The sequence below is a fragment of the Olea europaea genome, chromosome 14 (genome assembly GCF_002742605.1).
Source record: "Olea europaea var. sylvestris chromosome 14, O_europaea_v1, whole genome shotgun sequence".
Lineage (NCBI taxonomy): Eukaryota > Viridiplantae > Streptophyta > Magnoliopsida > Lamiales > Oleaceae > Olea > Olea europaea.
The window spans coordinates 8952547-8979703 of record NC_036250.1 but is presented as its reverse complement, the minus strand read 5'-3'; the positions used below and the strand labels follow the sequence as shown (position 1 = coordinate 8979703).

Here is a 27157-nt window from a genome sequence, read left to right as displayed (position 1 = left end):
AGATTATTAACTTTTACAAGATATGTGAAAAGTTGATTATTGGATAATAGGGGTTAATTTAAGTTGTGAAATACATTTCAGTAAATTTACTGACTTTCATTACTGATCATATATTTCGTTTCTGGTTGTTTTGAATTCTTCTTGTTCTTGTAAGACTTATTATGTGTTTGCAACTTTCTTTCTGAAAGCAGATGTATCTAGGACAGATTTGAAGTGAACTTTGAGGTTGATTGATTTTTGTCACATTTACATTTCAACTTTTTTGCTTTGTAGTTCCGGTAAGTGTCAGATAATTCACTGGAGACAAGGCCACAAGGATGAATGCAGGCCGGCAACTAAGTTGGATGCTAGTGAGGGTAGTGAATGCAGTATGCTATCAGCTTCACATAATCAGTTTAAGATGCAAGTGAGTAAATTTAATGGTGGTTCAGATTCCCCACAATCGCTAAATGGTTCTGGGTCTTTAAGTACCTCATTGCCTCGCTTCTCCTCTTCTGCCACTCATAGGGAAACATCATCTGATGCTTCCATCTGTGAGGTTCCTGGATCAGAAACTCCTTTAAGATCAGATAAGTTACCTTCTGAAGATGCTAATACCGATATGCGTAGGACTACCCGTGATTCTGCTAATATGGAGTTTGCAAGACCATCTTCCTTGGATTCTATTGATTGTTCTGTAAATAAAATTCTTAGTCCCAAGAAGATAAACAAGAAGCAATCTAGTAACAGTAGTGATGGTCCATATACATGCTTCATAGATGAAAAAACTGGTGATGGAGCTGATGTGTTGGAAGAGTTTGTCCCAAGTGCAACTAAGCTGAAGAGTTCACGTTCATCTAGTTCTTCAAGGACACCATTATCTTCAGCCGAGTACAGGGAAAATGAGGCACAGCTATCCAGGAGCAAGGAAAGGAGATCCATGTCTTTTAGGGGTTCAGATGACCATCAAATATCAACTGCAGAACAACGTTCACTTCCGTTTTCTCTGTCTACGAAAACTGAGAGTTCTCCTGCTCTGCCTTCTGAAGTTGAAAACATTCCAATACCTACTAGCAAGGGTTTGAAGATATCAGTACGGAAATTTGTACATCAGTTTAGAGTTCCTAAGCTGTCAAACTCCTGTGCGCTGGATATTAGGAAGGACTCTATTGGAAAATATTATCATGAGGTTACTTGTAGATCTTATTTAATTTATTAGTACTGCAAGGTCTTATTATCTTATAATATTTTTATATATTTTTAAATTTTTTCCCCTTTTGTCAGGCCGTATTTTCTCCCAAGCTGTTCATGCAATTGTACTCTTGCAGCAATGTGCAACTTCATCCTTTTGGCCTTGTGAACTGTGGAAACAGGTAATATTTTTTTTGTTTCATCTCATTAGATTTTAAGAATACCTAAAATACTATTATGATGTTGCAATGGCTTGAAAAGGTGATACTTATAATTATGCTTCTTCTTGTATTTGATTTTAGCATGTTCATATTATTTAAATTATTTATTTTGACGTTCTAATACAAGTATTCCTTCTTGAATTTGGTTGGCTTCTTTATTTGGTCCTTCTTGGGTACGTGTTTGTATGTCTCTCATATTTTATGGTCCTTTGCGTTTCTTATTTTGTTAATTTGTCACTGTAAAAAAATCTGGTCTTCCTCATGAAATTTTCAAACTTCATTGGAACGAAAAAAAGTTCTTTTCTTTTTATTTTTATCTTGTCTTTAACTACTACAAGTTCGTGACGCAATTGAAGCATATTTGCTGTGTGCTCATAATTTTGTTCTTTATCTGCAGTATGCTTACGTTTGGCTTATGTTAATTTTTTCTAGTCTTTTGTATGTATTCATTCGAGCATGTTGATATGCTTGTAGCTATTTCAAGCAAGGAGATATTAATGGCCTGACATTTTATGTCAGCGAATGGCGTTCTTCTAATGCAAATTTTTTTATTTTTGTAGCTATGTACTCAGAATTTAGTGAAATCCGCTGTCTATGAAAATGGACTTTTTAGGCCTCCATTTTTCGGAATATTTTAGAATTCATATCCTATTATTTAAGGCAACATCCAAGTATATTTTGGACTCGAGAGAAGGTTGAATGACCAGAAAATAAATATGTTTTAAAAGATTTTTCAGTTTATTTTGATTCATTTAATGCTGAAAGTTATACTGGGCTGGGGAAAAAGTATTATAACTGAATCTGCATAAAAGTTAAAGGTAATATAACATGGTACTGTTAATCTTGGTATTGTTAATTAAAGAAGTCTGTTTGTTTTACACCAGTTTTTATTGCTAGACTGCTTTCTTGTATTGCATATAAATTATAATGCATCTTTTTTTCTTTCCGCAGCTGTTATGCAAATGCAGTGCTGCAGTGCCTGGCTTTTACTCGGCCGATTAGTTCTTATCTTCTTCATGGGGTTCACTCTAAAACATGCAAGTGCCTCTTTATAGTTTCTACATGTTCCTTGCTTTGTCTTGATCTTGTGGGTCCCATTTTTATCTTATCACATGTAGCTATGATCTCAGGTAAGAAGCAGGATTGGTGTTTTATTTGTGAGTTCGAATTTCTTCTTCTGAAGGGACAAAAAATGGAATCTCCTTTGTCTCCGATTGGGGTACTGTCTCAAATACAAAAGATTGGAAGTAATCTAAGTCATGGAAGAGAAGAAGATGCTCATGAATTTTTAAGGTGGGGAAGGTTACCGGCATGAAGGGTTTGCTTTTTGTGTAGAATTTTGAACTTAATATATTAATCACAATTTTCTGAGGTGTCAGGTGTGTGGTAGAAACAATGCAATCCATTTGCCTTGAAGAAGCTGGGATTGCAGGCCAGTTAGATGAAGAATCAACCCTTGTAGGTCTAACTTTTGGCGGTTATCTTCGTTCAAAGGTGTGTCTTTGTAATAAGCTGATTTCTTCTGATCAACCATCTTGGTTTAAACATACAAGTTAATTTGATTTAGGTAGCAGTAATTTCATTACAAGTTCTTACTAATGCTTCTAAATTAAATTCCAGATAAAGTGCATGAAGTGTTCAGGAAGATCAGAGCGGTGTGACCGGATGATGGATCTTACTGTGGAGATAGGTGGGAATATTGATACTCTCGAAGAGGCTCTTGTGCAATTCACGACATCTGAAACTCTTACTGGAGATAACAAATACAAGTGCTGCAGGTTTACTCATGTTCCTAATTGTCCTAGTCTAGAAGAATTTTCCATGGTTCTAGCGTCTTTAGTTTAGTATCGTACAAAGGATACACTAAAATGCTTTTCTTCATTCATCCTCATCAGTCATTGCTGTTGCTGATGTTATACTGTTCTTTTTATGTTTTTTGTGCTAGACTTGATCCTTATACAAATTTATGGGGTTGGGAATTGATCCCTTGGGAACTGTAACATTCCTATGTTACGCAAAAGGAATTGGCTTGTACTTAATGCATGATTTTCATTATTTTAATGGATCCTGTTCTGATAACATTTGCAGATGTAAATCATATCAGAAAGCTAAGAAGAAGTTGACAGTGCTTGAGGCTCCTAACATCCTTACAATTGTCCTGAAGCGATTTCGGGTAGTTTATCATTAGTCATCATTGTATTTTTTTTATGTTATTCTCTATTTTTATTCTTTGGTGCACGACTTCTAATTCTTGCCCTTCATTGATGTTTACAGTCTGGCAACTTAGGGAAGCTGGATAAGCTAGTTCAGTTTCCTGAGGTTCTGAACCTTGCTCCATTTATGAGTGGAACAAACGATAAATGCCCCATATATAGTCTTTATGGACTGGTTGTTCACTTGGATATTATGAATGCTGCTTACAGTGGTCACTATATTAGTTATGTCAAGGATTTCCAGGGAGATTGGTTTAGAGTTGATGACAGCAGGGTATGTTCTAATGCACCCATTCTAAATTGGCCTTTACTTTGCTATAGTTCAACTTGTGTCTGCTCAGTCTCAGAATTAAATTTTTGCTTCTCAATGTTAGCTGAATCAGTTGTTTTACATCCATTGGGTTTCAATGACATCATTCTTGGAGGAGGTTCTAGAGGCTGTTGCTTTTTCAGAATCGTAATGCCTTTTTATTTAATGGGTTTCAGGAGATTCACTATAATTGCGCATAACTTTTTTTTCCATTGACCAAATGTAGAATAATAGAAAATTAGAAGAAAGTGATTCATCAAGAAGTGAACTGGTCCTAACCCCAGCGGCCCAGCCAGTACTAGCCATTGCCCTCATTTTTTTCTCCTCAAATTTCCTGCCTCCCCTTCTCTAACAACCAACATCCCCCACCCCCGTGAAGGATGACAGACTTGTACAAGTACACATTCCCTTACCAAAGAAATCACTAGAATACTGGAGTTACCACTTGTTTGAACTCTCTTGGTTTGCACCACGAGAAACCAGTTGTCTAAGCTATCCTGGTATTCAAAACAGCTCTTTTTCCTTGCTTGCATGTACCCGTCGCATTGAGATTCCATTTCATTGTTAAATTAACATTATATGTGAATAGGATGCTGTTGTAATTTGCTTTCTTCTCCTTTTTGGGGATTCAAGATATGCAAAAAGCTGAGAATCTGTTGTCTGGTCCCAGTGAACTTTTAAATGTGAAGGTACACGTGTCTGAGCAGGCCACAAATAGCAACTGTATGTGTGACTGCCTCTTGCATCTCTCATCTGCTAGCAAACAGAATTTGTTGATATTTGAATATCTTGTTTTATTGTGAAATGGAATTTGGAAGTTCTATGACCATTTCAGTTATATGAGAGAGAATAACGAAGACTTGCTGTAGATGGTGTACATATTATACATAATGATGATTCAATATGTTCTGTCGTGTAGGTGATACCTGTGGATTTGGAGACTGTTTTGTCCAAACAGGCGTATATTCTTTTTTATGCACGGTAATTCTAAGTCGAAAGTTGATTTCCATTAAAATATGGGTTCTGTAGTATTTCTTTAAAATAAGTATAAAACTTTTTAGGCACAATCCAAGAGGTCCATCTTTGGCAAGGGATAGCAGTAGTAGCAGGAACTTGGAAACCAATTCTTTGAGTAGCAGTGGAAAGAGAAGAAATTTGAAGACAAAACTCCCAATGGAGCAGAGCACTGATACTACAATGCATAACCAGCGGTCTCGAAGATACCCTATTATGATAACTCCCACTGATCACATACTAGATACCGAGGGTTTGAGGCAAAGAAATCCTTTCGTGGACTCGTCAAGTGATAGTTCTTCAATTTTGAGTGTATCGGATGCTGGTTCATATAGTACAGATAGCACCAAGGACTCAAGTGCCGAGGACGCATCTGGCTATATGTTTAGGCCTAGTTGGTATGGTTCATAATGATTCTATTGGAGATGTCGATTCATCCTCGAGCCAATGACCACTGCTGCTGCTGCTGATACTGATACATCAGCAAACGTGGATTTGAAGGGATTTGGAACAGGATGATAATATTGCATGCAGCAGGACAGCCCATTGAGAGTTTTCAGAAATGTTTGGTGCAGTACCGTACTGGAAGGGACGGATATAGTCTACTCTACCAAACAAGCCAAAAAAAAAAAAATGCAAAGAAAAGAATTTGTGTACACTAAGACAGCTGAAGAAAGTAGATAGTTCATAACTTGGGTCACTAGTGATGAGCAGATAGTGATACAGAGTAAGCCGGACTAGCTACACTTTAAAATTTTACTTTGTTCGCCCTAATGGGGAACAAATAGAGGAAGAGCAACTCGAACATTTTTTTCGCGTTTGAGTTGAGATAATTATTTGTAAATTGTTGAGGTACTTTGTATTTCAGAAATTGGCTATAATTGCCTAGTATATGGAAGCTCTTCAGGCCTTTAAATGTCTTCTCCCTTTCCCATTCTTTTTCTGCTTATTTGTGTTTGTTTTCAGGGGCATGTGGATCTTTGTTTTGCATTTAAAAAAGTGGAAATTACATTTACACAGATTTTTAGCTTTTCAATTCAAAAATCAGGTTTAAAATTTTTTTGTTAAAAAATTAGGTGATAATTCAATTATGTAATATTAAATAATAATATCACAAAATTAAATAAATTTATATACCCACTCTCACCCCATCCCACGCCACCCCACTTTACCCCACTCCACTCCTTGGGGCGGATTCAAGAATATATGTTGAGGTGAGCTGAAAATTGAATTTTTTCATATATACTTTTTGCCCTTCGAGATTTAGTTTAAAATGTTAAACTCTAGAAGCTAATGACAAAATGGGTCAAGATATATTCTTAAACATTTATGACGAAGTTCTAACAAATATATTTTTAACTGATAAAAGTAAATATAGAACATATTGCTTATTTTTATAATAATATTCATTTCGTGGTCGAAATAAATAAGGTTTTAACTCACAAGAACAGATAAGTAATATATGAAAAAATACGTTAGAAAAAATTAATTACTTTTAAGATTAGTCAAACATGTGACATCTTACAATAAATTATTTATTTTTACTTTAATCAATAAGAATTATTCCTAATAATAAACTAACTTGATTATGAATGAACTATTTAAATTTGAATAATTGAACATTGGGCTTGGGTTGGGAATGAAGTTAATTGGGCAAAGATTAAAATTTGGGCTGGGTTAAATTTTTTTTCTTTGTTTCACCAATAATTTGGGCAAAATTTTCCATTTTTTATCAATTCATTTGCTTTTGGGCTGGGGCTGGGCAGCCCAACCCCCCTCTCCCTTCGCCTCTGTCCACTCTACTAAATCTTACTCTCGAACTTTAAATCGTTTTCCTCTCCCTTCACTCTTTATCTTCTCCCTTAAAAAACTCGATCACTAACACCACAATTATGCGGTGATGTGAGTACCACGCAGTTGTGTTCACTGTTGAGCACGGCGCGCAACGACACTTTGAGCACCACTCACTAAAAGAATTTTATATTTTCCCTACAAAAAGATTCTTATTTGTGGAAAAAATTCTTCGCAGAAAAAAAATTTGTGGGCACATTTGTGAGGCAAATATCGAGGGGAAAGACCTTACCCTACAAAATTTTGAAATGTGTGGACAAAGGTTTTCCCCTACGAATTATTTAGAGACAAATACAATACGTCACGTAAATTTTTTCCCAACAAAATCTTTCGTCTACTAAAGTTACCTTTGGCCTACAAAACAATATCACATCTCCCCACAAATTATGTTGTAGGCTAAATCTTGTTGTTCCCTACAAATAAATTGTGTGAAAATTGTATTTATGGGATAAAGTAAACATATTTTTCCCTACAATTGAAGAATTGTGACAATATTGTGCATATTATGTCGAGGGCTAAGCCATGCTTTTCTCTATTTTTTTTTTTTTTTTTGGGAAAGCATATTATTTGTCTCAATAATAAAATAATTTGTAGGAAGAAATTAAATTATTTATTATTGATATTTTATTAATTTTAATAACCCTATCAAAGTAACATAAAAATGCAAAAAGACAATAAATTAATTAAGACATGTAGTGTCAATCAATGTAACCTTGAATCCAAAATGTTACACCAAAACTCAAATAAAAAATATTCACTTAGCATGGTTACATCTAAACTTAAAAATAGTAGAAAAAATGATCTATATCTATTATTACGCATCTAAAAAAAATATAACCCTTCACCCTCATGAAATAGATATGCTGCACGTTCTCACAACGTATTATTGAATTGTTGCTCAACTACCTTCAGCTTATTTTGTATCATTTGCTCCATCTTCACTCGAACTGCATATTCTAACTTTCGAGTAGCACGTTCTACTTCTAACTCTTTCTCTATACTGCATACATTGGAAGGTAGTTGACATGGTGAAAAATATCGAGTCTTGTATAGATATGAAATCATTCAATAATATGCATTTTAAAGTTTGGATGCCTCAGTCCCCATCTCATCCTACAAACACAATCCACAAGAGATATAAAACAGTCCATAAAATCAAAATATGCAAGAAATATAATACAACCGTACACGAGAAATAAAATATGTATGCATCATACTCTAATTTGCACGCCTTTAGTGAACTGTACATATTCCTTCAGTATGGTTATAACAACTTCTCCACTCAATTTGGCAATGGACGTGTATAATTGATTGTATATTGAAAAATCAATATAAAGTAAAACCTCATTCCAGTCATCCATACAATTTAAAGAGAATTTTAACCAAGGCATTAGTTTTGAAATCTCAACACACTTATAAACCATGAATAATTGAAGAGAAATATGCATAGATAGAGACTGAAGCAATAAGTTAACCAAGTTGAAATGGAAATATAAAAACTGAGATATAGGAAAGTCTTACGCCTGAATAATAAAATAAGAAACAGATTCTAATTATTTACTCCAACCACACCAAAAATAGGTGGAGCTAGTTCGAAGCCCAATATACTAATTAATGGGGGTAGCATTTTTTAGCTCCCTGATTCGATTAAGAGCTTGTTCACATGTATCTCGAACTTCTTGATATCGATCCAATTGGAAACTAGTCTCCAAAACTGGAATACTTGTCTCTAAACAAGATGCACCAAGAGATTCTGTAGCCTTTAGGCGAACAATGAGATGCAATGAAAGATTATCTACAACAGCTTTTAATGCAGGGATAGCATCAGGTTTTTGCATCCAACCCAACCTATATGAGGCCTCATATGCCAGCAGGGTTGAATCATCCCTCATTGCTTTGATGAGGGAGTTGAGGGCAGGGGAATTTAAATTTGTTAATCATCTAATCATGCTCTACACTGTCATAGCATAAGAGCAAGCAAATACTAGCACTACACTGTCATAGCATAAGAGCAAGCAATGGAAACAGGAAACAAAATAGCGAAAGGAGAGAAGGAATTTCATAACACAAATTCATCAATCACCAGCAGCAAAAGGAGGGCCACCAACATAGCGTATCGACCAGCATAGCAAGACTTTCCACATTGTTAATATTGACCAACATAAACATCATAGTACAAGTGAAACAAATGCAAGAAAAACTCATCCGACTACTGGTACCATAAACCACTTAAAGCAAAATAGAATCTAATTTAAATTCCTTATCCTTGAGCATGATTAGATGATTAACAAATTAAATAGGTTTTTGCATCCAACTCAAACTATATGCAGCCTCACATGCTCAAACTGAAATCTCTAAATCACTCTAAAATTGGTTGGTTTTCTTTTTTCTTTTTATTTTTTTTAATCATAAACAAACACGTAACTTGTCTCGTGAAATTATCATTAATATGGTAGTTTTTTATTGTCTCATGCATCAAATCACTAATCGCTGTATATGTGTCACGTATGGCATGAGCGACTACAAATAACATTAATTTAAGTAAAAAACACATAACTATAAAATTAGGAAAGTCTTACGCCTGAATAATAAAATAAGAAACAGATTCTAATTATTTACTCCAACCACACCAAAAATAGGTGGAGCTAGTTCGAAGCCCAATATACTAATTAATGGGGGTAGCATTTTTTAGCTCCCTGATTCGAGTAAGAGCTTGTTCACATGTATCTCGAACTTCTTGATATCGATCCAATTGGAAACTAGTCTCCAAAACTGGAATACTTGTCTCTAAACAAGATGCACCAAGAGATTCTGTAGCCTTTAGGCGAACAATGAGATGCAATGAAAGATTATCTACAACAGCTTTTAATGCAGGGATAGCATCAGATTTTTGCATCCAACCCAACCTATATGAGGCCTCATATGCCAGCAGGGTTGAATCATCCCTCATTGCTTTGATGAGGGAGTTGAGGGCAGGGGAATTTAAATTTGTTAATCATCTAATCATGCTCTACACTGTCATAGCATAAGAGCAAGCAATGGAAACAGGAAACAAAATAGCGAAAGGAGAGAAGGAATTTCATAACACAAATTCATCAATCACCAGCAGCAAAAGGAGGGCCACCAACATAGCGTATCGACCAGCATAGCAAGACTTTCCACATTGTTAATATTGACCAACATAAACATCATAGTACAAGTGAAACAAATGCAAGAAAAACTCATCCGACTACTGGTACCATAAACCACTTAAAGCAAAATAGAATCTAATTTAAATTCCTTATCCTTGAGCATGATTAGATGATTAACAAATTAAATAGGTTTTTGCATCCAACTCAAACTATATGCAGCCTCACATGCTCAAACTGAAATCTCTAAATCACTCTAAAATTGGTTGGTTTTCTTTTTTCTTTTTATTTTTTTTAATCATAAACAAACACGTAACTTGTCTCGTGAAATTATCATTTAATATCACCGTATTGTCAAGTAAATGGAGGTTAAAAATCGGTTCTATTTGGCATTATTTTAGAAATGATTAAAAACAAACCTTTAGACGGCCATATAATGGATCTGATCCTAACTCTTTCAAAGTTGCATCACATTTGTGAAACCCTGAAATTCCTCTCAAAAAATGGGGACAGATGCCTTACTCCAACTGGGCATTATCTTTTTCACCCTAGGCATCGTCTACGCCCTGCACAGCCTCCCCAAACGTGCCCTAACCAAGCTCTGCTCTAAGGCCCACCCTAACACCCAAATCCACCGCCACTTCATTCAGGGAGCTCAGTTCCTATCACGAGCCCGATAGTCCAAAAACAAATCCACCGCCTTCAACCTCACTAAATCCGCCGCCAACGAGGCCGACAAGGCCTTGGCCCTCGAGTCGAAAGATCCCGCAGAGCACATCCTCAAGGCCATGGCATTGGATCTTATGGGCCACAAGAACTTGGTCCTCAGAAGCTTGGACTTAGCACTGTCGCCACCGGTAATGAAGATGTTGAAATTGGTTGGTTTTCATCCAACAACAGATCACATAAAAATTCCATGGAAAACCCCTTTGTCAAAATCCATATTGAACGCAAATAGCAAGAGGAGGAGGAATTTAATTGCTAAACCGATGGACGATGACATATATAAATGGAATAAACTACAAACTTTAATATTTGATATAATCTTGGAATGGGCATACTTGGAAGACAGATTGAAGAATATCACATATATCTGTAGATGAAGTCGAAATTCGCATCAACCGAAGAATTTGAACTAGGTTTGGGCCAATTAAAAAGATGAAACAAAGGGAGGGAATGAATTTTGGGGAAAATTTTTTGAGGCAAAGGAGCGTGTAAGACGGCAAATTTAGAGAGGGAATGACAAATTTTGGGGGAAAACGTTGGACGGTTGGAGGCAAAAGAGAAAGTGGTACATTACATGGGTGTTGAGGGTTTTTTATTTTTGGATTTTGTTAAAAAAATTTAAAAAAAATGTAATTTCTCTTTTTCATTTTATTTATCTTTTAACTTCAAATATATATTTTGTGGGGATCAAAATTAAAAATAGTAATTGAGATTTTTTTCATTAGCCTACAAATATGTTTGATATTTTTGTAGGCTAAAGATGTATTTTGGCCTTCAAATTTTATTGTTGGGAAAAAATATAATTTTTTGTGAGTCCAAATCCTTCCACTATTAAAATTTTTTAATCAAATCATAGCCCTACGAAATGTCTTTTTGTAGGGAAAAGTTAACTCCACCCACAAATCTCAATTTGTCTCCGAATTTTTTGTGGAGAAAATATATATTTCTTGTAGTGACTATGAGTGGTTTAATGGGTGCTGATGTTGTAGGAGTGGATTGTTGGTGGAGATGTTTGTAGATTAATGAGTAAAGACAATGATAGCCAACGACAAGAGTTGTGTGTTCATGGATTGTTGATTGTAGGAGAGTGATTTGTTTGCAGAGTGGGATTTTGGGTGGGTTTTGGCAAGGAATGGGCATCGGTTGACATAGTGATGATGATGAGGTGGTGGTGGTGGTAAGGTGGCGCTGTTGGTAGTGGTGTGTAGGTAACGGTGGTGGTTACAAATGATGTCGTGCTAGCTGTGGTGGAGTGGGGTTGGAGGGGTAAAGAGTGTTTGTGGCCAATTATTTGGGTGATTGTGATTAATAAAATGATTAATTTGTAACTAATAAATAATATGTAATCGACAAAATAGATAATTTGTGATCAATAAGTAATATGTTATCCAAAAAATATGAGATTGCGAATAAATTTGTAATTTTGACTTATAATTTGTTAAGTTGTGATAAATTAATTTGATAATTTATGACCAATTAATTTAATAATTTGCGATCGTGAAATAAGTAATGACTGATAGAATTTGTGATTTGTGATCAAGAAATGATACGTGAATTATTAATTTGATAATTTGTAAACAATAAATAATTGTAATCTATAAATCTGTAATTTGTGATCGAGAAATAATGCGTGATCAGTTAATTTGATAATAAGTGATCGATGTTGTGATTTGTAATTGTGATTTTTATGATTGTAATTAGTACGTAATTGTGATCATAAACTGTAAAATATTGTTACTTTAATATATTTAATTAATCAAATTTAATTATGACGTGATTTTAAAATTTTAAAACATTTTTTTTTAAATTTTGCAATTGTATATTTCAAACACCTATTGTTCCCTTTAAAAAAATATTAAATGTACTTATTTTGAATTTATTTCTATTTTGATCATTTAATTTTTTCCCCCCAAGAATTGAGCCCAATCTTTTTGTAATGTAGCCTAAGAAATTTTTGAAGGCCCATTCTTTTAATTGACAACACATGCCTCTCGTTTATTTTTATTATAAGGGAAAGTATACGATAGTCAATTCACGTGGCATACATATGTTGGTTAGTAAGTTATTGAATTAATATGGTAGTTTTTTATTGTCTCATGCATCAAATCACTAATCGCTGTATATGTGTCACGTATGGCATGAGCGACTACAAATAACATTAATTTAAGTAAAAAACACATAACTATAAAATTTTCAAAATATACATTAAAAAAATAAGGAACTTGTAGAAAAGTTCAAAAAATCAGGTGGTAACAATAAACAATTTGTAGGCATAGATTTTGCTACAATCGAAGGGTGTGGAACAGCTGCTCGCGAATGATCAACTCAGACGAGCGTTTACGTCATCAGCCACATCCTGCTAATCCTCCTAACGACATTAGCCACATCACTTGTGGATCTAGAATCTGCGATGACTGATAAGTGGTGATAAGGGTAATTACAGAGGTGATAATGACTGAAAAGAAAGAAAATGACGATAAATGATATATAATTTTTAAATAATAATTATTAATCGATTGTTGAACGAAAAATAATTATATCTGATTTTTGAATGGGAAACACCTGATTTTTTAATTTGAAATTTAAAATGTAGGATTTAGGGTAATGTTCTCTTTATAATTTGTGCCTGCTATAATCAAATTTCATGTTCGACCATCCCTTCCTTAAAAATGCTAGAAACGTAAATTTAAAGAGAACTTTTGAAAGCTTTAATTTTTATTATTATTAGAACTTTGAACATTTTTATTCAGTAATTTATTTTCAATATCAAAGGTCTATACGAATGTCCCAAAATCTTTATACTGACCAATGTAAAAGAACAACGCTACTACAGGTATAGGATTTTTTGACAAATTTCTTTTACAGACAATACATGACGCGACATTATTGAAAGATAGAGAAAAGAAAAAACATTCCAATTATATTTTACCACATCAATGTCGGTACAAGTTACGTTAAAATTTTTCAGTACTCGTGACTTTACTGTTGCAGTATGTTTCCAAAGAGCGGATCGCGGCTCACCTTTACCATTCCGCTCACCCCTACCATGTGTGTGTCGGTGGTGGCAAAGCTGAGAGCGCTACCATTTATTAAAAGTACAGTAACAGCATGAGCCAGCTAAAAACATTTTAGTGAAAAACATGAAAAAGCAAGGACATGCCACGTACAAAATCTTTTCTTTCAATAAAAATCTATCCGTTGGCTGTTGAGGTTTTACTGGGAAAAAGACGCCCGACATAATGAAATAGAATATACATATGTACATTCATAGTCGAGCTGTTTCTTGGTCCTATGTGTATCACTGTGTGTGTGTGTGGAGATAGGTAGGCGTTTGACATGCTTTTTCAGAGGCTAATAATGAAGATGAATCCTCTTTTTATTCTCTCTCCTCCATGAAAGTCACTTTATTGAAGGCTTCCAACGTTAAGCAACTTAAGCCTTAAGAACCCCACGTCTCTTTAATAAAAGTGTATTTTTAGAGTACTGTCGAAGCAACAGAAGAGGAGCCATGACTACTGTCATCGTGCTGCTGCTGGTCGCCACCGGTAATGAAGATGTTGAAATTGGTTGGTTTTCATCCAACAACAGATCACATAAAAATTCCATGGAAAACCCCTTTGTCAAAATCCATATTGAACGCAAATAGCAAGAGGAGGAGGAATTTAATTGCTAAACCGATGGACGATGACATATATAAATGGAATAAACTACAAACTTTAATATTTGATATAATCTTGGAATGGGCATACTTGGAAGACAGATTGAAGAATATCACATATATCTGTAGATGAAGTCGAAATTCGCATCAACCGAAGAATTTGAACTAGGTTTGGGCCAATTAAAAAGATGAAACAAAGGGAGGGAATGAATTTTGGGGAAAATTTTTTGAGGCAAAGGAGTGTGTAAGACGGCAAATTTAGAGAGGGAATGACAAATTTTGGGGGAAAACGTTGGACGGTTGGAGGCAAAAGAGAAAGTGGTACATTACATGGGTGTTGAGGGTTTTTTATTTTTGGATTTTGTTAAAAAAATTTAAAAAAAATGTAATTTCTCTTTTTCATTTTATTTATCTTTTAACTTCAAATATATATTTTGTGGGGATCAAAATTAAAAATAGTAATTGAGATTTTTTTCATTAGCCTACAAATATGTTTGATATTTTTGTAGGCTAAAGATGTATTTTGGCCTTCAAATTTTATTGTTGGGAAAAAATATAATTTTTTGTGAGTCCAAATCCTTCCACTATTAAAATTTTTTAATCAAATCATAGCCCTACGAAATGTCTTTTTGTAGGGAAAAGTTAACTCCACCCACAAATCTCAATTTGTCTCCGAATTTTTTGTGGAGAAAATATATATTTCTTGTAGTGACTATGAGTGGTTTAATGGGTGTTGATGTTGTAGGAGTGGATTGTTGGTGGAGATGTTTGTAGATTAATGAGTAAAGACAATGATAGCCAACGACAAGAGTTGTGTGTTCATGGATTGTTGATTGTAGGAGAGTGATTTGTTTGCAGAGTGGGATTTTGGGTGGGTTTTGGCAAGGAATGGGCATCGGTTGACATAGTGATGATGATGAGGTGGTGGTGGTGGTGGTGGTAAGGTGGCGTTGTTGGTAGTGGTGTGTAGGTAACGGTGGTGGTTACAAATGATGTCGTGCTAGCTGTGGTGGAGTGGGGTTGGAGGGGTAAAGAGTGTTTGTGGCCAATTATTTGGGTGATTGTGATTAATAAAATGATTAATTTGTAACTAATAAATAATATGTAATCGACAAAATAGATAATTTGTGATCAATAAGTAATATGTTATCCAAAAAATATGAGATTGCGAATAAATTTGTAATTTTGACTTATAATTTGTTAAGTTGTGATAAATTAATTTGATAATTTATGACCAATTAATTTAATAATTTGCGATCGTGAAATAAGTAATGACTGATAGAATTTGTGATTTGTGATCAAGAAATGATACGTGAATTATTAATTTGATAATTTGTAAACAATAAATAATTGTAATCTATAAATCTGTAATTTGTGATCGAGAAATAATGCGTGATCAGTTAATTTGATAATAAGTGATCGATGTTGTGATTTGTAATTGTGATTTTTATGATTGTAATTAGTACGTAATTGTGATCATAAACTGTAAAATATTGTTACTTTAATATATTTAATTAATCAAATTTAATTATGACGTGATTTTAAAATTTTAAAACATTTTTTTTAAAATTTTGCAATTGTATATTTCAAACACCTATTGTTCCCTTTAAAAAAAATATTAAATGTACTTATTTTGAATTTATTTCTATTTTGATCATTTAATTTTTTCCCCCCAAGAATTGAGCCCAATCTTTTTGTAATGTAGCCTAAGAAATTTTTGAAGGCCCATTCTTTTAATTGACAACACATGCCTCTCGTTTATTTTTATTATAAGGGAAAGTATACGATAGTCAATTCACGTGGCATACATATGTTGGTTAGTAAGTTATTGAATTAATATGGTAGTTTTTTATTGTCTCATGCATCAAATCACTAATCGCTGTATATGTGTCACGTATGGCATGAGCGACTACAAATACCATTAATTTAAGTAAAAAACACATAACTATAAAAATTTCAAAATATACATTAAAAAAATAAGGAACTTGTAGAAAAGTTCAAAAAATCAGGTGGTAACAATAAACAATTTGTAGGCATAGATTTTGCTACAATCGAAGGGTGTGGAACAGCTGCTCGCGAATGATCAACTCAGACGAGCGTTTACGTCATCAGCCACATCCTGCTAATCCTCCTAACGACATTAGCCACATCACTTGTGGATCTAGAATCTGCGATGACTGATAAGTGGTGATAAGGGTAATTACAGAGGTGATAATGACTGAAAAGAAAGAAAATGACGATAAATGATATATAATTTTTAAATAATAATTATTAATCGATTGTTGAACGAAAAATAATTATATCTGATTTTTGAATGGGAAACACCTGATTTTTTAATTTGAAATTTAAAATGTAGGATTTAGGGTAATGTTCTCTTTATAATTTGTGCCTGCTATAATCAAATTTCATGTTCGACCATCCCTTCCTTAAAAATGCTAGAAACGTAAATTTAAAGAGAACTTTTGAAAGCTTTAATTTTTATTATTATTAGAACTTTGAACATTTTTATTCAGTAATTTATTTTCAATATCAAAGGTCTATACGAATGTCCCAAAATCTTTATACTGACCAATGTAAAAGAACAACGCTACTACAGGTATAGGATTTTTTGACAAATTTCTTTTACAGACAATACATGACGCGACATTATTGAAAGATAGAGAAAAGAAAAAACATTCCAATTATATTTTACCACATCAATGTCGGTACAAGTTACGTTAAAATTTTTCAGTACTCGTGACTTTACTGTTGCAGTATGTTTCCAAAGAGCGGATCGCGGCTCACCTTTACCATTCCGCTCACCCCTACCATGTGTGTGTCGGTGGTGGCAAAGCTGAGAGCGCTACCATTTATTAAAAGTACAGTAACAGCATGAGCCAGCTAAAAACATTTTAGTGAAAAACATGAAAAAGCAAGGACATGCCACGTACAAAATCTTTTCTTTCAATAAAAATCTATCCGTTGGCTGTTGAGGTTTTACTGGGAAAAAGACGCCCGACATAATGAAATAGAATATACATATGTACATTCATAGTCGAGCTGTTTCTTGGTCCTATGTGTATCACTGTGTGTGTGTGTGGAGATAGGTAGGCGTTTGACATGCTTTTTCAGAGGCTAATAATGAAGATGAATCCTCTTTTTATTCTCTCTCCTCCATGAAAGTCACTTTATTGAAGGCTTCCAACGTTAAGCAACTTAAGCCTTAAGAACCCCACGTCTCTTTAATAAAAGTGTATTTTTAGAGTACTGTCGAAGCAACAGAAGAGGAGCCATGACTACTGTCATCGTGCTGCTGCTGCTCCCCGTTTTGTTTGCGAGTCTTTTCACTCCATTGAGCCATGCCTCACCCTCCATTCTCTCGGTATCTTCATGATTCAGTTCCCTTTATTATATTTAATTTATTTATTTATTATTTTTTTTGGGTGGGGGGTGGGGGTTTCAAATTGATCTATTTATTTGCTTTCTGTTTTTCCTTTAACGGGATTTTTGGGTTTTGTTTGTGCTGCTTGCATTCGTTGATATATTTTCTGGTTTGAGGGAAATAGTTGCTGAAGAGAGGGAGGGAGGGAACGTTAATTCTTCAATGTATTATGGGTTCTTGTGGGAATGGATAAAAATGTCACAGAAAGGTATGAATTTTAGGGGGATTTGACTATTTTTATTAGCTTTGTTGCTGTCGTTTGATTTTAAAATCTTTTAATTGAGAAATTATTTCTTTATTTTTCAAGATTTGCAGTGATGATTAGTACGAGGAGGAATATGTAAGGGCCGTGCTTATAGAATTTATGTATTTCGCCGAATATGGAAAAATGGAGATATTTTGGGTCATTTTTTCCAAGTTTGGAAAGTATGGGAGTTTTTGGGGCTGCAAAATTGTTTGACATGATTATATTATGAGAAAGTAGAATTGTAGATGACAAAGATTTGTTTGCTTATAATTAGACAAGAGGGAATGTTCACTCGTATATATACCGGTAAAAGGTCATTCTTTGGGCATGGATGGAGATACACCTGTTACGCAGGGATGAACATGCAGGTTGTCCAGACACATTTTTGTGTAAATTTAAAGGGAATACGAGTGACACGATATCATCAGAACACGCCACAAGAGGGAGCATTAGATGAAATCTCACATGTCTTGTTGTGGTTGCTAAGGATTTAGTTGTGAGGAGAGGCAAGGAAGGGAAAAAAAAAAAAAAAAAATTCATGCTGCAGATTCCAAATTAATTGGGAATAAAACATAGTTTCTTGTTATTTTTTATGTTTTTATAGAAGTTGTTATTTAGAATCTGTGGTGGGGACCTCGAGGATAACAGTAAAACGCTTTTATTTTTTTTTACCATAAATTAGTATAATATATAACTAGTGAATCCACTGAAAAGAAACGTATGATAACTTAGAACGTAATCGTATGGGAAATCTTGGCATATGCAGGGCATTAGGGAATGCGGGATCATTATAGTAGAGAAGATTTCAGATAAAGTACCACTAAAATGACTCTTAGCTTTGTGCAGAATAACTAGACTATCAGTATAATCTAGAGCCACTGCCTATAAGCAAAGCTTGGAATTATAGCTCATCAAGGGGTTGTTGCTTATTCTAGATTCTCATATCTAACAGAGTAAACATTTAAATTATGTGGATACTTTAAATTTGTGATGCTATCTTTTGCCAACTGAAGCTTACTCCTTATATGGTAGAATTAATTTTTTCGACTAAGGGGGGATCCATTCGTCATAGTCTGATTTGCTTATGCAGGAAAAGAATGCTCCAAAACCTAGGCACTCAAAGCTACTTAAGAGTGCTATACAACGCCAAACTGTGAGTAAGAGGTTACTGAGCTATTATATGCATGCATTTCCCTTTACAAAATTGTCATTCGGGATATGAATATAACTTTATTCGCTTTTTCCTTTTTCGTTCAGTCTCATGAAAAACAGGCTGAGCTATGGATGCCTTTGGTCGACCAAGGATGGAAACCCTGTGTTGAATCTGACACTCTTCCCAGTGAGTAATACTGTAATAGTATCGGCCAAAAATTGGTCATAGATGAAATTTCTTAGTTTCTTCATTGATTCTTAACTATTTGTATTAAATAACAAGGTTTGTATTTGTTGCAAATGTATGCATGGCAATGAATTCATGCATTTCAAAATATTCTGAATCACTGATCATTTTTTACAAGCAGGTTTTCCAGAAAATTCTCAAGGATATATTCAGGTTTTCCTTGATGGAGGACTAAATCAGCAGAGGATGGGGGTATGTGCTGTATGTTTTTTACATTTGGTACTTCTTAAGCTATTTAGGGATCAATAAATTATATACTATATGTGCATGCTAGGTTTGTAGTATTAGACCACATACACTACATTGAATATGATTTTAATTTCTTTTGTCTCAATACTATTGAGTACTATTTAAAACCACTTACCAAACATGACATACTGGTTTTCTTTCTTGGATTATGTAATTATTTGTCTTCTTGATAACTGACATGTACACTCTCTATTCTAAGATTTGTGATGCCGTGGCTGTTGCTAAAATTTTGAATGCAACTCTTGTGATCCCTTACCTTGAAGTAAACTCTGTTTGGCAAGATTCAAGGTTCTACTCATTAAACCTATCAATTTGTTCTTGATATTTTTCTAGTGTGAAACTCCTACTCTCGTGTTTGGAGAAATAACGAAATGAAAAAATGGATTTATTTTATTTATTTATTTTTCCCTGTAGCACTTTCTTGGATATATTTGATGTGGATCACTTCATTAATGTGTTGAAAGATGAGGTATCCATAGTTAAAGAGTTGCCCGATGAATTCTTTTGGAGCACACGGGAATATTATGCTACAGCCATCCGGGCTAACAGAATTAAAACAACACCTATTCATGCTTCGGCGAACTGGTATATAAAAAAAAAAAAAAAGCATCTTAAAAAAAATAGTCTTTAGTATCTTTTATTACTTAGAGAGTGATTTTCATTTGTATGATGGAATCAATTTAATTTGATATGGGTGACAATTGTAGAGTGATATAGTTAAGTTTTCTTAATGGGAACAAAAATTGAGTTGGCTGATTCTATGAAAAATGGTTCTCATACTAAAATCTTCTGCAAAGGGCTCCATACTGTAGTTTCTTTTGCTAGTTTTCCTTGCTGTAATAAAATGGTGTTGGTGTTTGTTGGACTGATTGGAGCCTAATCAGACTCTACAATTACCCCTTGACTGCAGATCTACCTGATATTCCTACCATAAAAAGGATTTATTAGGGAGCCTTTTTGGTAAGACATAGATGAAGAGAGTGAGACGTGAGATCTCTCTTGTACACTTCTTCTCCAATATGGTGAAAACTTGCCTAACTCTCACATTGGGCATGAACTTCTATAAATCTGTGTATTTTGCTCGTTTTCTGGTTACTATATAGCTCTCAGAAGTGTAGGAGTACTGGATTAGGGCTTAATCCATCACAATATTTATTATTTGACTTGATTGGCTTCTGAACCTGCAGTAGATATCTCTTCTTATAATTATTGCTTCAATTTCAAAATGTGGGTTGTGATTATATTATCCCTGGATTGACCAGTTATGGCATTGCTGCAATTGCACCGTTTTCTCACCGACTGGCATTTGACAATATGCCCAAGGACATCCAACGTCTACGGTGCAAGGTCAACTTTCAAGCATTAGTTTTTGTTCCTCGCATCAGAGAACTTGGAGATGCTCTCATCAACCGTCTCAGATATCCTCCTGGTGATGATGAAGTTGTTGGTACTAAGCATTTTAAAGATGTTAGCAATGCTAAACGCAAACAAGGAACTGGAAACTTTGTTGTCCTCCATCTTCGATTTGATAAGGTATTTCCACCTTTGTCACAATATTTACGAGATGTAGAAATTCTACTCAAACTGGGAGAGACTAGTAACTTAATTTTGAGCATATGAGCTTTTGATGTGCTTCTGAGATTTATAGCTTCCAATTCTTGGCCTGCACTCATTGCTAAAACTACTCTTTATTACGTACTTACCTGCCTCATTATGCAATGGGCTTAGAGTGCGGTTTAACTGTTTTCTGGATCATCTTTCTTATATTTGTCTCTGGAAATATATTTGTTTCCAGAATTACATTTTTTTTTTTTGTTGAACTGCGTAGAAACTAATCATACTAGACACTTATTCCTTCGACCACAGATCAACCTGAATTACTCTCTCATTTAGGGTGAACCGCTATTATTATTGCCCCCTAAAGGATTGGAACTTAACCTATATCATTCATCAGTTTATCATTTGGCTCTCGAGAGATGTATACTTCTTTTCTTTCTAGATTTCACTGTCTTTTCAGGATATGGCTGCCCATTCAGCCTGCGACTTCGGTGGGGGTAAGGCAGAAAAACTGGCTCTAGCTAAGTATCGACAAGTCATTTGGCAAGGAAGGGTCTTAAACTCTCAATTTACCGATGAGGAGTTGAGAAGTCAGGGACGGTGCCCATTGACTCCCGAAGAAATTGGATTGCTGCTAGCAGCTCTGGGATTTGACAACACTACTCGCTTATATCTTGCCTCCCATAAGGTTTAAATTCAAAGTTGATATGATTCCAGATCATCAAAACCAGTTCCAATGCCTTGTAGCCAATCCTATGCTTTCGTTTTCTTAAATTCTCATTGACTGCCATTTTTCAGGTGTATGGTGGTGAAGTCAGGATCTCGACCTTGAGAAGTTTGTTTCCATTATTGGAAAATAAAAAGAGTCTTTCTTCTTCCGAAGAAAGAGCCAGCATTAAAGGAAAGGCTTCCTTATTAGCTGCAGTTGATTACTACGTTGGTATGCACAGCGATATCTTCATTTCTGCCTCTCCTGGAAATATGCACAATGCTATGGTAAGCACTTAATGCTATTATATATACTAATATATTGCTGTTTCTTGCCGTCTCATTTGATTCGACTGCATGCATAGCAACATTTTTATATCTGCCTCTCCCAAAAGTTTGCACAATGCTATGATAAGCAATAAAACTAATCACCAATAAAATAGTGCGTCCAGCCAAATTGAATGCTGTACGTGAAGTTGCTGGACTGTGTGGGGCCTAATTATACATTTATCCCCTCAACCGCATATATACTGTTCCTACCATTTAAGGATTTAGTGGGAAGCGATTTTGAAGGTCTGGTAGGCATGGCCAAAAGATTCTACTTCGCCATTATTGTGAAAACTTCGATTTTCATTCTCTATTTTACTCTTCTCCGTAAGAATGGATTAGATTCACTGAGACTTGGGCATAAAGCTATGAATTTCTATTTATGTTAATTTGTCCTATGCAATGGTTTACGAGTTCTTGCATTCACCTTACACCATGAAAATTGAGAATTTTGTTTCCAACTCCTTTTTGGATCTGCAGGTGGGACATCGAACATACCAAAACCTGAAGACTATAAGACCTAACATGGCATTGTTGGGGCAGCTTTTCCTGAATAAAAGCCTAACTTGGCCAGAGTTCCAAGAGACTGTGGTTGAAGGACACAAGAACAGACATGGGCAGATCCGATTACGCAAATCAGAACAGTCTATATATACATATCCTACTCCAGATTGCATGTGCAATGCTTAACAGTGGGATTCTGTGATATAAATCTTATATAAACTGCAGGTGCTGATGCTGGTGCAGCTGCTTGTATTATTTGTGGCCTATAATATCTGAAATAAAATGCAATCCCTCTTGATTACTGGAGAATCGACTGACCAAAAGCTCAAGAAGAATTAGCCGAGTTAAAGAGCCATTTATGTACTTCCTATTAGAGAATTCATCAGGGGTGGGAGAATTTTTTTTAAGGATTGGGTTGTATTCATTTATCTGAGTTTGATGTACAATTCAGTGAAGAGTAACAGGAGAAGCTCTCATGACTCGCAGCGTCTTTGTTTGTTTAATCCACTTTATTATATAGTAAAGTTCTGAAACTTTGGAGAAATTTGGAAATGGTAAAACTACATATTATCCAAATTATATACTTACCAAGCTATTGAACTATGAAAAATCAAGTTTTATTAGCAATTTGATCCTCAAAACATATTTAAAAAAGAAAAAAAATAATAAGGTGAGTGGTGGAGATGTGCCAATGAATTTCCACATTCATCGTATACTAAGAAAACCTAGGAAAATAATATAATAATTTGAAAGAAAGTCTGTGAAAATAAAAAATAGAAAAAAAAAAATTTATTGTTAAAGATAAAACGTTATTGAAGTATTTGAACTTTCTAAATTATAGAATATGCTTTCTAAAAATAAAGTACAATGCTTTCAAACCGCTATTTTCCAATTATTTGAGTTAAATAGATCCCAAGTTTGAAATTTTTCGATTTTTATTATTATTATTTTTTAATGGAGGAGTGCACCAATACTCAATTGTAAAAACGACAATCCTTAAACAACATTTAATTTGGTCAGAATTTGCCAATTCTTTTGTCCTAATATATTGGTCAAAATTACATATTTATTTTGACATTAAGATTTAAGGTAATAATAAAAGTATCTTTTGTTACTCATAAGTTAAGAAAATAATTTGTTGAATAAGAAATAAAAAGTTACTTAAATGTAACATACGCAGATCATGGTTAACATATACGGCAAATCTGCATTGCAAACTCTGCAAATCCCAGGTTATACACAACTCGATAAGTATAATTTGATACTTTCAAGCAACCCAACATCATCAACAAAACAACTAGAGCACTTTTATTAATTTAGGATATTTACAAACTAATCCTATATAGGACACATATTAAGATGAAGTTATGTTGCTATTTGGTAACAAACGAGACTTCAGAAACCACCTTGGCTCCTCTGCCTTTGGCCATGTAAAGTCCTATATGATGCATCAGTTCCTACACCAAAGGAAAGACAACACAGTAAGAAGATTAAGTTACCCAGATTGGGAAATAATTGAAAAACGCCAAGAAATGGCGGAGTATTTTCGATGCAGACAATCTTAATCAGAAATAATTCATTAAATATGTAAAATGGTCTGCAGAAAACCGTGCGATAGTGATATTGGGCATGTCTTAAATTCATATCAGGACAAAAGACTTCACTGGATATGCTATCCATTTCAAGAGAGGTGACAACGGAATATACAAAAAAAAAAATACACGAAAACTTAATATTTTGTTCTTTGAACCGTGCTATACGTACATAATGGTTTACCTACTACTCACATCATTTGGGTGGGACCTCGGTTCGGATTATTAAATAACATATGGGGCCCGCATGTTTGTGAGGGGGGTGTAAACGGTTCGGTACACCCCCTCGGTACAAATGGTTTATTCCTTGTTCTTTTATGTGCGTCAGGAAGGAGCCGAAAGAAGAAAAACCAAACTATTTGTTTCATGCTGAAAGTAACATAAGAACGTGTCAATTGCATTAAGATTTTCGACCAAATCAGCAATTAGAACATAAATTGCTTGTACCACATAGTCTACCTGTGGATAAGCTAAAGCATCTTTGATATTTCTGGCGACATGAACTGGAAAATCGAAAGTAGCGCAACCACGAGAATAAACGATCACATCGTCCAATGGAGCGAGAAAACCGCGATTTCTTGCAGAAAGTGCCGAACAGACGAAATCAAGCACACAAATGTCTGTGCATATCCCTACAACCAGCATCTTTAGAATAAAAAAAGTGTTGGTCAGAATTGTTCTATTCAATATGTAGCAAAAGATGGGAAAACCCCAATTGAAGATTTATGTTGTCGGAGATGGAAATACTTACGGCTCTGATCTCGTTGGCTTTCACCCAATCCACGAAGACATTGGATCCATCTTTCTCAAATGAACCTATAAACCCATCAATACATCCCTTGCACCTTAGTGTTGCATTGGGTTCATTTTCCAACCACTGCAAGGCTGCAAATCATAAAAACTAAGCAACATAAGAGAACAACTAAAACATGTGAACTGATTTGCTGCAGAAAGGGAATCACTAAAGGCATTTTTGGTTCGCAATATTAGATAGGATTGGACATTACAGTGGACAAGATTTCAACTTCTTTTTATTCTCTTAGTGCTATCCAATACTGTCTATTATGTCGTACCAAACATGCTATAAAGTTATAACTACCGGGAACCAATTTTGACTCATCAGTTCCAGCTAAACAGTGAGGGGGATATGGAGGCTCAGGAATATCTGGATGATGAGTATCAAGTAAAGCATATATAGGCCATTTCTTCTCACAGAACATTTTGGCAAGCTTCACTGACTCATCAACCATTCCAGAAATTTGTTCATCTAGAGCTTGTGGAGCCTGTTGCAAAAACGAAACGACTACGTTTGATATCATTGTCAAATTACTCTCTCTATAGAATAATTTCATAAGCAGAATAAGAACACACAAGGATGAAGCTTGTGAAACAAAAATAAGAAAGTCAGGTGGCAGTGCGATCTAGAATTTAAGCGCACAAACAAGTAGAAGGGGATCGGAACATAAAGAAATTTCAACTTTCCCTTCATTTTATCATCAACCAAAGAACAATATAATCCTACCATTAAACAAATCATAAACCCTAAAATAAAAATGCAAAAACCGAGTCTCAAGACAACATAAAAGATAAATGATATTACACGTGCATGTATTCACGTGCATACAGATATCCATAAGATTCAAAACCCACAAAAAATAATTTAAAAAAAAAAAAATCTACCAGATTTCCGGAACCAACTGTGCAGAAACCATTAACGATGTCAACAAGAACTAAACCGGTTTTTACATCACCGGAAAGAAGAAGAGACTCCTGATCCACCGGAATCTCATTCTTCAAAAGCTCAATTGTCTGAGGCGAATACGACTCCATTCTTTTTCTGCGATTTCTGTAAATCTAGAGAGAGAAACTTTTCTCGAGAGAGAGGTGGAAACAACGCAGAAGATTTGCACTGTATTTAGTGGCGTGAAACGTGGAATCCCAATACAGTATTTAGATATTCTATTTTGAATAGGGAAATTTGCATAGATAAATATGAAAATGGAAAATACCCTAAAACATGTTACCTTTTCAAGATGACTAAACGGCACAGAACCCCATTTACCCATTGGGCATGTTGAGGAAAACCTTCCATGGGAATGGCACAAATCCATGTTTTAAATTTTTATTTATTTATTTTTTTTTGGGTGGGGGAGGGGGGTATTCAATTGGAATTTTTGAAAATTTTGATAAACTCTTTTTAAATGATAACTTTTGTGAATTACGTGAATGTTTTATAAATTTATATGAAATTAGTGAAAGTCTTTTGTAGATTTCTATGGATTTTAATTTTAAATTTTTTATAGATTTTTATAGAATTCAAAAGATTTTTTAAAACTTTCATTTGAAATATAATTCACGTGAATTTAATACAATAGTGTAAATTTTCACATACGAAGTGTTGGTTCCCACAATTCCAATTTTCCTTCCACTTCTTCTTCCCATATAATAAAAGAAAAATAAAAGAATAAGAATTTAAGACCTTAATTAATATATATATATATATATATATATATATATATATATATATCTCCCAAAATCTCGTGATTAAATAAGATACAAATTTTAATATTTTTATTATGAGTACTTTCTGTTTAAAAGTTAGCACTCTAGAGACTTTTATAAAAAATTTAGAAGTCATTAAAATTTGAATACCACAAAATTAGTTTTAATTGAATACAACGCGATTTTTAGAGACTTCTTAAAAGTTTATAAAAGTCTCAATTAAATCATCAATACTTTTAAAGAGTTTCATAAAGTTTACATTGAACATTCCTAAACTTCTTAAATATGAAAAAGTTATTAAAAGTCTCAATTGAATACACACCCCTTAGTGTGAAATATTTCCTTGTCGCTCATTTTTTC

The 27157-nt window shown here is 34.4% G+C and overlaps 3 protein-coding genes and 1 long non-coding RNA gene across 5 annotated transcripts; 2 read left to right on the top strand and 2 right to left on the bottom strand.

Annotated features, from left to right (window-relative positions):
• The first annotated feature begins 251 nt into the window (after nucleotides 1-251).
• LOC111409056 (ubiquitin carboxyl-terminal hydrolase 17-like) lies at nucleotides 252-5841 on the top strand. Its single transcript, XM_023038951.1, has 10 exons — nucleotides 252-1168; nucleotides 1264-1352; nucleotides 2343-2428; nucleotides 2522-2684; nucleotides 2771-2885; nucleotides 3012-3169; nucleotides 3480-3564; nucleotides 3666-3878; nucleotides 4834-4895; nucleotides 4976-5841. Exons 1-10 carry the CDS (start codon nucleotides 371-373, stop codon nucleotides 5337-5339), a joined length of 2133 nt encoding a protein of 710 aa, XP_022894719.1. The 5' UTR covers nucleotides 252-370; the 3' UTR covers nucleotides 5340-5841.
• A 1631-nt stretch (nucleotides 5842-7472) lies between these two features.
• LOC111409054 lies at nucleotides 7473-11182 on the bottom strand. Its single transcript, XR_002705415.1, has 2 exons — nucleotides 10327-11182; nucleotides 7473-7892 (listed from the first exon to the last, which is right to left on the bottom strand). It is a non-coding gene; the product is annotated as an uncharacterized LOC111409054 (long non-coding RNA).
• A 6143-nt stretch (nucleotides 11183-17325) lies between these two features.
• On the top strand, nucleotides 17326-23247 carry LOC111409053 (O-fucosyltransferase 31-like). The gene is made up of 10 exons (XM_023038950.1): nucleotides 17326-17652; nucleotides 19050-19112; nucleotides 19217-19298; nucleotides 19480-19550; nucleotides 19807-19895; nucleotides 20022-20203; nucleotides 20848-21140; nucleotides 21625-21852; nucleotides 21963-22160; nucleotides 22680-23247. The coding sequence occupies exons 1-10, from the start codon at nucleotides 17563-17565 to the stop codon at nucleotides 22887-22889; spliced, it is 1506 nt and encodes a 501-aa protein (XP_022894718.1). The 5' UTR covers nucleotides 17326-17562; the 3' UTR covers nucleotides 22890-23247.
• Nucleotides 23248-23988: 741 nt separating this feature from the next.
• Nucleotides 23989-26259, bottom strand: LOC111409052 (nicotinamidase 1-like). Of its 2 annotated transcripts, XR_002705414.1 has the most exons (6): nucleotides 25976-26259; nucleotides 25395-25578; nucleotides 25047-25180; nucleotides 24755-24940; nucleotides 24491-24664; nucleotides 24085-24160 (listed from the first exon to the last, which is right to left on the bottom strand). XR_002705414.1 is itself a non-coding variant. In XM_023038949.1 (5 exons), the coding sequence occupies exons 1-5, from the start codon at nucleotides 26123-26125 to the stop codon at nucleotides 24077-24079; spliced, it is 738 nt and encodes a 245-aa protein (XP_022894717.1). In that variant the 5' UTR covers nucleotides 26126-26259; the 3' UTR covers nucleotides 23989-24076. The 2 variants fall into 2 exon arrangements, 1 of the variants encoding a protein (XP_022894717.1); XM_023038949.1 differs by lacking the exon at nucleotides 24491-24664 and having other exon boundaries at nucleotides 23989-24160.
• Between the last annotated feature and the right edge of the window lie 898 nt (nucleotides 26260-27157).

What these genes read in the sequence shown, in the direction of transcription:
- LOC111409056 (XM_023038951.1), top strand. Translation starts at nt 371, where the DNA reads ATGCTATCAGCTTCACATAATCAGTTTAAGATGCAAGTGAGTAAATTT. An exon ending in TTGGAAAATATTATCATGAG is followed by an intron (nt 1,169 to 1,263) that starts GTTACTTGTAGA and finishes CCCTTTTGTCAG; the next exon opens with GCCGTATTTTCTCCCAAGCT. An exon ending in AACAAATACAAGTGCTGCAG is followed by an intron (nt 3,170 to 3,479) that starts GTTTACTCATGT and finishes TAACATTTGCAG; the next exon opens with ATGTAAATCATATCAGAAAG.
- LOC111409053 (XM_023038950.1), top strand. Translation starts at nt 17,563, where the DNA reads ATGACTACTGTCATCGTGCTGCTGCTGCTCCCCGTTTTGTTTGCGAGT. An exon ending in TCTGTTTGGCAAGATTCAAG is followed by an intron (nt 19,896 to 20,021) that starts GTTCTACTCATT and finishes TTTTCCCTGTAG; the next exon opens with CACTTTCTTGGATATATTTG. An exon ending in TATATCTTGCCTCCCATAAG is followed by an intron (nt 21,853 to 21,962) that starts GTTTAAATTCAA and finishes GCCATTTTTCAG; the next exon opens with GTGTATGGTGGTGAAGTCAG.
- LOC111409052 (XM_023038949.1), bottom strand. Translation starts at nt 26,125, where the DNA reads ATGGAGTCGTATTCGCCTCAGACAATTGAGCTTTTGAAGAATGAGATT. An exon ending in CAGTTGGTTCCGGAAATCTG is followed by an intron (nt 25,579 to 25,975) that starts GTAGATTTTTTT and finishes TTTTTGCAACAG; the next exon opens with GCTCCACAAGCTCTAGATGA. An exon ending in TGAGTCAAAATTGGTTCCCG is followed by an intron (nt 25,181 to 25,394) that starts GTAGTTATAACT and finishes TATGATTTGCAG; the next exon opens with CCTTGCAGTGGTTGGAAAAT.